Source organism: Lactuca virosa, chromosome 3 (genome assembly GCF_052849685.1).
Source record: "Lactuca virosa cultivar CGN04683 chromosome 3, Lactuca_virosa_CGN04683_v6, whole genome shotgun sequence".
Lineage (NCBI taxonomy): Eukaryota > Viridiplantae > Streptophyta > Magnoliopsida > Asterales > Asteraceae > Lactuca > Lactuca virosa.
The window spans coordinates 335,669,827-335,682,936 of NC_136428.1; the positions used below are offsets into that span (position 1 = coordinate 335,669,827).

The 13,110-nt window shown below is 32.8% G+C and overlaps 1 protein-coding gene across 2 annotated transcripts; it reads right to left on the bottom strand.

Moving 5' to 3' along the window:
- Window positions 1-547: 547 nt before the first annotated feature.
- Window positions 548-4,984, bottom strand: LOC145163096 (F-box protein At4g18380-like). 2 transcript variants are annotated; one of them, XM_079081989.1, is made up of 2 exons: window positions 3,853-4,984; window positions 548-766 (listed from the first exon to the last, which is right to left on the bottom strand). In XM_079081989.1, the coding sequence occupies exon 1, from the start codon at window positions 4,814-4,816 to the stop codon at window positions 3,890-3,892; it is 927 nt and encodes a 308-aa protein (XP_078938115.1). In that variant the 5' UTR covers window positions 4,817-4,984; the 3' UTR covers window positions 548-766; window positions 3,853-3,889. The 2 variants fall into 2 exon arrangements, with proteins under 2 accessions (XP_078938115.1, XP_078938114.1); XM_079081988.1 differs by lacking the exon at window positions 548-766 and adding an exon at window positions 2,664-2,919 and having other exon boundaries at window positions 3,853-4,983.
- Window positions 4,985-13,110: the final 8,126 nt, after the last annotated feature.

Genomic DNA, 13,110 nt, shown 5'->3' on the forward strand with positions numbered 1-13,110 from the left:
AAATAATTAGTTGTGGAATTAATATAAACCCCGAAGAAACGATGTGAAAAAAAAATAAATAAAAAAATCTAAAGATCCTTTCCGCGGAGCTACAGTACATTCCGCGGAGCTCCGCGGAATGCATATCTATACCTGCAAATGTCCATTTTCATGTCTAAATTTTGAATTTACCCCCCATTTTTTTACTATTGCCGGTATTTTCCCTATTTTATATGAATCATATAGTTTTTTGAAGAAAACTTGTGTATATAGATGTGCTTTATTTTATGAAAAATTTTATAAATATTGTTTATTTAAATAGTTGTTTTTTAAGTTTATTTATATGTGTTTGATGTGAGTTAAAATTTTGTTGATGGTTTTATCAAAGTAAAGCCGAAGGAAATACATATATTGAAACAAAAAAATTGTTCATCCCAAAATACAAAAAGATACAGCCAAACCACAATGGAATATATATATATATACAAAACAAAAATATTCAATGAAAAATCTTAGCTGATGGCTAATTGGAAGATGAAACCTTGAAAATTGAAATCCATGCATGAAATCTAAATGAGACGTTGGGGATCGTATACCTTCGACTTCATGAAGGAGAAGCAAATCGCTTGCTTGTGACATTCAGCCATGCAAGGATCCATTTTCGATGGTGTAGGTAGCATTTTGAAAGGACGATTGTGCAGGAAAGCCAACTAACCATATCTATTAGTATGGATGGTGAATGTCTTCAAAGAACAATGTGAATCTTGAAAGGGCAATTGAGTTGGTTCTATATAAGCAAAAAAACAAATTAAAAATATAGATTATCATTCGGCGTCTTTCTAAAAAGAAAATAATGAAATTAACATGTTATCCAAGTCAGAACGTGTAAATAGTGAAAAACTGAAGTGCCTTATATACATTGAAAAAATGAATTTTCAGCAACAACCGTCATATCCTCCAACATACTCAAGTAACATATACCAAGGTAGGACCTTTGATATCCATGATTCCGTAATTACAATGAATTTCCTCCGATTAGATTCTAAGCATTTTGGATTTGTATTTCTTCTAATGCGAGCACAGTTCTTAAGATGTACAAAATGGGTCCAACGCATCAAAAACACAATCAAATGAAATCAAGTTGAAAACCTAAACCGAAAGAAGTCAACACATGAAACTTAAGTAATAAACTAGAAAAGATTCCCCGGCGTTGCCGGGGTCGGAAGGTATTGCTTTGTAAAGTAAAGTAGCATGTTGGTTGTTTTTTGTCCGTTAATGTGAGGGTAATTTGGTCTTTTCAGGTAGTAGGGACTAAATTTGTCATCATGGGTAGACCATATGGACCATTTATGTAATTTTGTCGTCAAATTCAACAAAACCTAAGGACCATTTATGTAAAATAAATCAATTCCTTATTGTTCATAAATGCTTTTACACATTAAAAAAACTCATTAATTAAAGAAGTGACGATAAAAAAAATGGGAATCGTTTAAAGCAAAAGCGGAGCGAGAGAATTGAGCGAAAGAAGTAAAAAACAATAACTTAGGGGAAAAGTGGCAACAGGTAAAACAATTGAGGCAAAAGAGTAAAAAAAAAAGTTGTAGAATTACCGTTTCATAAAAGTGTTATCCTTTAAACAAAGTGACACACAAACAAAAATGGAGGGATAAAAAATGTAATTTAAGGGACCAAAAGTGGAAAAAATATCTCAGATTTACTGTTCTTTTTCTCCACAACTTTAATATATATATATATATATATATATATATATATATATATATATATATATATATATATATATATATATAATAATGATATCCAACAAGATAATCAGAAAACTAAAATGAGTCATCAACATCATCAAGCTAGAACATACATTAAGTTACAACATCGGAGAAGATGGGGATGGTGGTAAACGACAAAGACAATTTTGAAAGGCAAAGGAGCATGCAACGATGATTTTGTGCCAAACGTAATACATTAAGTTTTGATCCCTACGGTTTAGAAAATAATCATAAAATATAAAGACATATGTATAAAGAACAAAAGAAGGGTAAAATGGTTATTTTTACTGAAATTTAAGCATTTTTTAACGCAGTGTATTGGAGCGACCATCTATGTAATATCCACAAAGCACAAGGACCAAGTTTGTCCATTTTATTGAAGTTGGACTATGTGTCTATTACACCATACCACAGGTACCATTTTTATAATTTTCTCAAATTATTACATATAAATATTTACACTTTTGGTCTTAAACTTGTTATGAATACTACGAACCTTAAATTTTGTTACAAAAATGATAAAAAAAGAAATTTACTTGTTTGTTTTTTTTTTTAAAGAAATTTACTTTTTCTGCAAATTTTTTAAAAACTATTAATGCGATTTTTTTTAAAGTTTTATCCCATGGTTGAATATCCCTATCTTTTAATCTAATTAATTATACATAATAAAAGAAAAACATATTACACCACAAAACATATGATCAAAATAACACTAAAATGCTTTTAGAAGTTTATAAAAAGATTAAAAAAATGCTTTTAGAAGTTTTATTAAACAATCCTCTTTATTTGATAAAAAAATTATAATTTTTTGTTTTTGTCTCATGATTTAATATAAAAAAAAGTATAGATTAGGTTAAACAAATAAATGAGACCCTTTTATAAATATTTAAAAGGTCCATAAACAATAAAAATATGTTATAAAATATATAGATGCTGCGAAGTACTTTAGTAGTATTATATGTCACTTACATAACATGTTTTACATACCAACATGTTGCTACCTTTCTAGTTTCTAGGGATAAATCCTCTTCAAAAATAAACACATCTCAATACTTGTTTTAAAGATTCCTTCTATCTTCTATCAATTAATATCTACCAATCTACACCTCATATTCTCTCTTCCCTTGTTAGTTGTTACTTGAACTAGCTTAATTACCTGGAAATACAAGTCATACATAAAGATTATACACATAACATGGATTACAATAAATACCATGGTTTTCATGCAATAACAAATAGGTTATACAATACTTGAACGATTTTCTTGCAAACTTCTACTTTTACTTAACAAATAAGTCATCCAACTTTAGTTTTTTGGTTAATGGCATATGTATCATGTATGGGTAAGTTAAGTATGTCTTTTCATGTCCATGGTTGTTCACTATCATTGTAGACAAAATTACAGAACTGGTCCTTGTGGTATTTTGGAAATTGCATGTTTGGTTCCAACTTCCAATTTCATTACAAGAATGCTACCTATCCTGTGGTTTCATTTTTTGCAAAAACTGTTCTTTAGTACTAACTTTGTTAAAATGACCTTTTTACCCTTGTATTTTTTTTTTCATTACAGCTTATTTTAAACAAAAACTTTCTTCAACTTCGTCTATTTTTTTCACCTATTTCTTTTTATAGGCTTAATAGATACCAGATTTCTGTTTATGAGAACCACATCTAGATGGATTTAGATACATAGATTGATTGAGAAGGTCATATTAATCAGTAATATTGACAGTTATTGTGATGAATAATGGTGTCTTAGAGTTGTGATGAATCAGTTAATGGGACAAAAATTTGTAATTTTTTATCTCATCCAAAAAGGTAGGACAAAGGCTTGCTCTCTCAATTCCTCATCTCAGCTAAAGAAAATATAGCCATGAATAATGGAAGATCAGGACAAAAATGAAAGATCCACACTCACTTGAACTTTCTAAAAAACCCCATAGCTTTATGTTTTCCTGATTAATTTCAGAACTGATGACCTGTGTGTGGGTGTTTAATTAACTAGACATAAAGAACAAGTTCTAACTTTATAGATATTCAATTGCAAAGGAAAAAAAGCCTTAATATGAAAACCTAATTGAGTACACACCTGATTCATACTAAAACACCATCGGCCATCTTAAGCATCATGTCGTATGCTTCTCCAAAATTTCCATCACAGCTTCAGTATACGCAGCTTCTTCTTTATCTGCAGAAGCATCCTCATTGTTCATAACACCATCATTTCCATCCCCGAGATCTTTCATCTTCATTACACAAAAATGTATCCCTTTCATCACATACCCTGAAACTGGCAATTTCAAAACGGGAATGTAACCGTTACTTATTTTAGTAGGAAGCTCTAAATGAGTCATCACAGCTTCAGAAGCTGAATGTACCCATTCCTTCACCTCAATGAGCTTTTCCCCACTCAGAGAAAGCTTCCCTCTTCTCCCTAAATCAGTAATGGAAACCTTTTCCAACTTTGGTAGATCCTTAACCAAGTACAACAATATCGAATGCCAGACCATCGCATCCCTAAAACACTGAAATGAAATGACTAATTTCTGATTTAACATATCATTTCGTAACTCGTCTTCTTCTTCTTCTTCTTCTTCCCCATTTCCATTAATACAGAATCCATCCTTGTCAAAAATTGAATGTGGTGATAGAAATATGAACGATTTCATTCTGCTACAGAACTTAGCTTTCCACCTGAACAAAAGACGATCATCAATATCTCTATGACTGGATGAAGGAAGTTCGATCCATAAGAACTTCACTCCTTTAAACTTGCTCAAAAACCTATGAGCGGATAGAAACGGCTGACTTGGGGAGACATCACTGACGGTGTTCTTATCGGAAATGTGAGGGTTTAATAAAGGAGCAGTGAAGGAAATGGCTTCGATTTGAAGTACAATCGAGGAGAAATGTTTGGAAATGAGATGGCAAAAGCATAGGGTTTTCAAGTCGATTAATTTGTTAAAAATCTGGAGGATGATTTCATCTGGTAAACGACGAAATGAAGAAGAAACATTTGCATCTTCTTCGCGAGATTCCACGCTGTTCTTCATTCTTCAGAATAGTAACCAATGGTTTCTTACATCGGGATACTGTCTGAAACCCTAATCATCCCCTCTCTGACCTTTTTTCAAAACAAACGAGAATTCTGTCTCAAGAGTTCGTCATTTTTGTAACTCCATTTACGCTAGAGCATTATCGAGGACACTTGGAGGTGTTTGAAAAAAAAAAATCCACTTGGCATCATATTAGATCTGCTCAGCACGTGGCATCATTACTTCAAATTTCAATGGTTTTATCCAATCTCTACATTTAAACCATTAAATAGTAAATACCGACCATTACTATAAAATTTGTTTTTATTAGAAAACCATGTGAAATACTTAAATAATGAAGAAAATTACAAATTTAGCCAAGTGTTAATTATTTTGTGGAAAATAGCAAAAAGAAAAAAAAAAAAAAAAAAACTCAAATTGTATTTTTAGCCATCAAAATTACAGATGAATTAAGTCTATCTGTGATTTTAGCGACCCTTCTGCAAACGTATAAGTCGCTAAAACACAGATGTGCTTTAGCAACTTGTACGTTCGCATATGGTTTTTTGTTTTTGTTGTATAAATACATCCTTCGCCCCCTTCAAATCACATATGGACTAAGCCCATTTGCGATTTCCACTCAATTTTAACTGCGATTTTGGGGTTTTTTTAAAATTTATTTATTTTGACTACGAATAATTAAAGGCTAAAACAGATTAATGTTAAGTAATTAGAAACTTCAATCCTTATAACAACTAAAGAAGTATAAAGTTGAAGTTTTAAACATAATCAAACTTTCCAGAGAGAGTTTTCCAACAAAAAAGTGAAAAATAAAATAATTTTTTTTTGTTTTTATACTAGCCACAACTATGTTCACAGAGTAGTCATCCTTTATATCAAAGTGTAGAACATGCACCTTTTCACTTATATCAAGAACCATTCAGTCAATATTCTCTTTTACATTTTTCTTTTTCTTGAATCGCTTTACATTGTTCATACTTATTAATTATTTATATTTTGAGCACTTTGTTGATTATCTTAATTCTGAGGCAAGACTGGTTTACCAGAATTCACTGGATCTTTATTATTAGCAAACATTGATCTTAAGTTAATTCAAGGTTTGAGTTCTGAAACCTTGTATGCATAGTTCTTTGCTTTCACAATTGGTATCAAAACCTAAGTGGTTGTCCTTTGAATCCATAAGAAAAAATTATAGTTGGTTGTAGATTACCTTGGTATCTCAATGATTTTTGTGTTCAGGATAAAAGGTCTTCTATATACCACTTCAACTATAATATCTCAACTTCAATGGTTGTTTCTAATCAATCTCAACAAATGTATTCAATGCAAATAGCAAATAGCAAATAGCGCGGGTTACCCAACACGTGCCCCATTGCTAGTTGTTTTCCAGTATGATTACTGGAAAGTTAGAATGGAGAGATTTTTGCTTGGTAAATAAAAAGGTGAAGAAATATGGAGGTCAGTGAAAAAAGGTCCTCATGTTCTTGTAAGACGAGTGGTTAGAGATGTTTCCACTCTCATGGGTCAAGAAGAGTCTCGACCAGCACCACTAACTGCAACCGATATTGAGAAACTTCATGCTAATCAAATCAATTTCTCTGAAATGGTGTTTGGTGTTCCTCCTTCTCTCTTTGTGTATATTAAGTTGTACAAATCTGCCAAAGAGATTTGGGATACACTTCAAAACTTGTTCGAAGGGTTATAGAACATGAAGGATAAGTTTTTGACATCTGTTGTAAATTACTTCGACACGTTCACTATAACTCTTGGTGAATCTGTAGCCTCTGCATCAAATCAATATAGGATTGTGGTAAACAACATGACAATACATGGAGTAGTCTGATCTCCACTAGATTACAACCTCAACTTCATCAATAGCCTTGGAAAGGGATGGGGAAATGTTAAGTCCTATCTTCAGAGTAATGGGTCTATGAAGAAACTGAAGCTCTATCAGTTGTTTGACGAACTGGAAGGTCATGAATCCAACTTTGCTAAAACATTGAGAGAACTTTTAGGAGGTCCTCTCGGTTTAGTCAGCTCGGTCAATCCACTGATTCCGAACCCATCTCTTTTGGATCCATTTGGAGTCATCCCACCTGTTCGACCCACAGTAACTATCATGCCTATTTCTCTAATTCTGAACAATCCGTTCGAAGAAAACCTATATCCAAAATCTGTTGATTCCGAACTTCGTTTCCAGCAAGAGTTTCCACTTCTATCTATGAAGTACAAACGTCCTTGGAATCCCAATCAAAAACCTTCTCAAAACAACTTTCAAGCTCTTCACCAAAGCAATCCACAACCTTACCCTAAACCTACTGAAAATCGACCGGCATATCGACCTTCCGAATCACTCCTCGGAACCTCAGGAAGTTCTAAACTCAGCCAAGCCCAAGATTGTATGTCACAAATGTGGTCTCGGAAACCACTATGCTAAGGATTGTTTGGGTGAAGTTCCTCAAAAAGCAACGGTGAAAGACTCAACCTACTATGCTCGTTGTCACACCCCTAAACCGGAACGGCGAAAACGTTCGGGGGCGGATGACGTCGTGTACAATATCATAACAATTGCATAATAGTAATCAAAGTAAAACAACCATTACATTGATAAAGTATAGTTTTACATTCGTGTTCAAATCAATGTATATATGACACCAAAACGTATAGCAAAAACTAAAAGACATGAGTCTATGAAGCTCCGTCTTCTCAAAACCTGTGGATACCTGTTTACTGATTTTTTAAGAATACAAGTAGTTTTGAAAAGAGTGTCAACAATTAAGTTGGTGAGTTCATAAGCATTTTTGCAACTGAAATCTGTTATTTGTTCCTTGAAAATGTAAGTATATTTACCCAGAAAATCCTATATTTTCTGTTGTAATGTGTTGTAGTCTTAATACCCTAAGACCAAAACGTGTAAATGTTATTGTACTCTGAAATAGTATAATGTAGTTTTAATTCACATAGAACTATGAAAAGTATGTTTTCTCCGTACTAGAGTAGTTTTCTGTATTTGTACTTGTATAAAAACTGTGTAATTGTAAGTGTCTGGATTCACCAGCTGTACTGTAAAATACTGTATTATAGTTTTATTATTTAATAAAACATTGTTTACTTATTCATACACCAATCGTATTATTCAATACCAAATTGTGAGTTATCATAACCATGTTTGATGACCTAAGATGGCCTGAACACGACGTTCTTTAGGCGTCTCAATCGGTACGACATTTGTCACCCCAGGCTTGCCGGCCTAACTGTAGCGAACAGTTAAGGTGCGGGATTGTCAGTCCCATATAGATATATACACAAGTGTCACGCTCTTCCACCAGGAGATTCTGGTTATAATTTCAGGACTTGGTTGATACTTAGATAAGTACGTGAAGTGTGTCTCACAAATGCTATATTAACGGTTACGTGTAGAATAATGAAAAGTTAATTTGTAATGGATAAACTGTAAGTATATGTCATAAACTATATTTATTATAGTTTATATGTTTGTTTTCCATAATGTATTCTAAATATGTAAAGTAGTACATATGATCCATAAACTATACATATTATAGTTTATTTGTTTGTTTTCCGTATTGTATTCTGAACTTTGAAAAGTAATATGTAATTGCCGTAAACTATACCTATTATAGTTTATATGTATGTGTTCTACTGAAACGAAAACCTTTGTATTGTTAATAATTCGGCAAGTTTAAATTGTAAAATCCGTGATACGATAGTTCCGTGAAATTCAACATTTATGTCCAAATAGTACTAAAATAGATTGTAAAAATTATATTTTTGTTTAACAAGTTTTAAATGCTTTTATACTTATATAAATATAATATTTATATAATTATGATCAAATAAGTAGTCGAATAAATAATTCTACCTCAAGCCCACAACCAAACAAGGAACAAGAAATGGAGCAAAATTATGAATTCTAAGCCCGTTGAACATTAATTATATAATATATATATATATATATATATATATATATATATATATATATATATATATATATGTATATGTTATTAAAAACGGTGATGATTGACAAAATATTGAAAACGTTTAGATATTAACACAAAATTTCTTATGTTACACTTGTATCCCTCCCCCTCTAAAACAGTGAAAAATCATGAAAATGTAGGGGTATGAACTCACCTTGTATGTAGTCGTGGTTAGTTAATATGATAGTAACGGTGACTTGGCGCTAGAACACGGGAAGTTAATCATGTCCTAATTATTTTAAACATATAATAATATGTGATTAAGATGATACAAGTAATATAAGTGTTGTATAACACAAGTTTTATGAATAAAACTTACAAAAATTTGTATGTATTTGAAAACAAAATAGTCATCTGGGAAGTTTGGATATATGTTATGATTTGTGCTGTAAGTCAACAGACCAGGGCATTTCAACAGTAAGGTTGTGGGTCAGGGCATTCCAACTGGAAGGTTGTGGACCGGGGGTAATTCAACTAGGAAGGTTGTGGACCCGTTATGTATTGGGCATTCCAACCGTAAGGTTGTGGGCCAAGGGTAATCCAACCAGGAAGGTCGTGGACCCGTTACCTGCTTGTTTGATATGTTTTATGTGGTGGTACTTGGGGGGGGGGGGGGGGCTCACAAAGCTTTGGCTTACAATTTTACTTTATTGTTTCAGGTACTTCTGAAGATGGCGGGAAGACGAAGGCATGACCGTACACATCCTCTGTTTTATGGCTTTATGATTTTGGGATACTCTGATATTGATAAACAATTTGGAAACAATGATTTTGTAAACATTTTATGACCACGGGTTGTTTTTAAAAGTTTAAATTTGTTGTGATTTGTGAGTCGTTACAAAATTGTAACCAAGTTTCTATTTTGTTCCCATGTTTTGAAAAATGTTAAAAATTGTTACACAACAATGCTTTGAGGAATTTAAAAAGAATAACTGCCAATCTAAAATAGTACAACACCTATTTTACATTCTTTGTTTTGTATAATTACTGATTTGGACATGTACTCTGTTAGAAGTTACATTATAGTTCAACCCACCTTTCTTTCTTTTTCTACAATTTGAAAGAGACATGTCACACACACACATATATATATATATATATATATATATATATATATATATATATATATATATATATATATATATATATATATATTCTGATGTATTTCTAAAGTTTGTTGATTGTATGATTAATATTTTTTATTTTTGTTTCAGTTAATGCTCCAAACTCTTACTTGCCATCCACACCTAGTAGAAAACCGCTCATGATATCAAGTTCAACATTTTTATTTGGTACACCTCATGGCCAACCAATGACACGAAGGATCTTATTGACATGATATGTGAAACATGCAAGTGTCCCTTAATAGCAATGTATTATCAAAACCCCTTAATAACAATGGATTATCATTTGAATTTAAAATTAGTAAATCTATAAAAAAAATATTTTTAAAACATTCAAAATTAGGACATGTAAATAAGCTTATGAAACACAAATGCTCTTGTCTTCTTTTACAACAGAGGCTTTAATAATATGCATTTGAGAAAAACTTCGTTGTATTGGCCCTTAAGGGGAGATATTGATACTAACTTTTGAAGTGAACCCCACAACTCATCATGAAGCCAATAAAGGATTGTGAGAAGCACATGTATGATAACTAGTGATGAACCCCATTGAAGAACTTGTTTCCCAAGTGTGATAACCAGTGATGAACCCCATTGAAGAACTTGTATGAAACACAACTTATGAATGACCCATAAAGATATGAAAACATAGCTATAGTGTCTCCTACACAAGAATTATACTTTAATTATGTATTTTAATTGATATTATCTTTGTAAATATTGTGTTAGACTATAGTGTTTATTTAATAGTATTATCTAACATACTCAAGCATCTCTTTGTCTAGTACGACACCTCTTACAAGTACTATAATAGAGATTATGGGGTTCGCTTTAATTGTAGTAGATATAAACTTGTTTGTATCACTTCAGAAAGAAATCCAAGCAAACCTTACTAAGAAAAAACATGCTTTCTTTATTTGCTTTATTTAAATTATAATATTAAGTAAATATTTTATTAATTATACCTTCTCTATTTATATTATTGTTTGATCTATAACGATCTTAACAAAACTAATTGATTTCATTTCACTTAAATAGAAATGTTGTATATAGATTACATTTGGCAATAATTTAATTATTTTGTAGTTATTCCGGGAATGGGGTGCTACATTATTAAGTAGTCTTATATAATATCCAAAGCTTACAACATCTGAAAATAAAAATAGATTTTTTCGACCAAAGTTAATATAATAGGAGCATGCACTTATTTAAAGGGTACAGGAGTGGCAAGGAGAGGTGTGACCCTAAGCAATGTGAGGCCAAAATGCCATTCATGTCGATTTCTTCTTTATCGTGTGGAAGCTTCCATTCAAAATGATACACAAACGATGCCACCATTAAACTCACAACCCTATGAGCCAAGGGAGCTCCAGGACAGATCCTTCGACCCGATCCAAATGGTATAAACTCAAAATGTTTACCCTTGTAGTCGATCTCATTTCCCAAAAACCTTTCCGGATTGAATTTCAACGGATTATCCCAATACCTTGGCTCTCGTGCTATGGACCATGCATTGACAAGAACTTGTGTATCTTTCGGTAAAGGGAAGAATATTTTCCTATCTCTCTGAACAAGGGAGTACAAGGTATATATACATGGATACAGAACTGAAAGAGAGTAAATGACTCCTAACCCTCAGGAACTAGTTACAGACTATTTCAAATGTACAAGACTATTTCAATTTATACATGTGTTAAATATTGTGTTATTATCCCCCGGCAAGCTGAACAGAGGGACGAACTTGAAGCGTGGAACGAAGAAAACAAACTCTATCCTTTCCCAGAGGCTTTGTGAAAATATCCGCAACTTGATCAACTGAGGAAACATAAACTATCTTCAATGTGCCTTCTTCGACTTGCTCACGGATGAAATGAAAGTCCAATGCAATGTGTTTTGAGCGAGTACTGATAACCGGATTTTTGCTCATGAAAATAGCCCCAACATTGTCACATAACAGAAGTGGTGAGTGAGTGATTGGTGCTTGAAGATCTGCTATTAGCTGTTTGATCCACAACAATTCAACAGTAGTATAAGCCAAGGACCTATACTCAGCTTCCGTGCTTGATCTAGCCACGACTTTTTGCTTTCTGGATGTCCAACTAATCAGATTTGAACCATGAAAAATGGCAAAGCCATACTGAGAACGACTATCATCACGATCTGAATTCCAACCTGCATCAGAATAAGCATGAAGAGCACGAGCTGTAGTGGGTTTGAAGTGAAGACAATGATCAATAGTCCCTTTTAAGTATCGAAGTATACGTTTCACTGCTTGCCAATGTCTAGTTGTTGGAGCATGCATAAACTGACAAGAAGGAGATTAAGAAGGTCATTGCATGGTACACAGAGATACGAAGAGTGATGATGTATTCAATTCAACTGCTTACAAGTTGAAGCCTTCGATTTTGATTACAAAGGGGGAGATTGTAAGGGTAAATAGAGTTGTAATTAGTCGAAGGGTTTCATGTCTTCGAATGTACTGAGTCTTCGTATCTTATGTAATCTATTTTACTAGGGCATTGTATTCGAAGCTTAATGCATAATCCTTAGTATATTTTGTGTACGCTTTCCTCTCCTATAAATAGGAGTGTTTACTAGAGTCATGGAAACGAGTCTTTACATGATTGTCATTTGTACTCTGTAAAACTTGAGAGCGTAATAGAGCTGAAACAAGATCATATTTACATCTGTGTTCAAATCTCGCAATCTTACTTTGATCATTAAACTCTGATTCATTACATACTCGATTCATAACTTCATCATAGTCCATGGAGCTTTTAACCCATGGAGCCTTGGAAAGGAAGAGTCATGGGTATTAGGGTTTACATGGATGTAACCCTAATTCTCCACACTATATAAAGGAGCCTATGATGCTTGAAATGGTGCTAGTGGTGTGTGAAAGAAAGGTGGCCGATTTCTAGAAAGCAAACATACACTATCATAGTTTTTCCAAGTTTGTGGTGATTTGTGATTTCCATTTGAGGCATCCACATTATTGGTGCTTGGCTCTCAAACTCCAAGGAATCAACTCACTATTGAAAAGGTATGTAATTCTTCTAGCTTTTATGTTTAAAGTACCCCATGCCATGCTAGATAGGTTATGAGCCTTGGAAAAACAAATTTGCATGTATCCATAGTAAAACATAGATCCAAGGTTTCTAGGGTTGCA

Bases quoted from the DNA above. Each gene is read 5' to 3' on its own strand.
- LOC145163096 (XM_079081989.1), bottom strand. From the start codon at position 4,816: ATGAAGAACAGCGTGGAATCTCGCGAAGAAGATGCAAATGTTTCTTCT.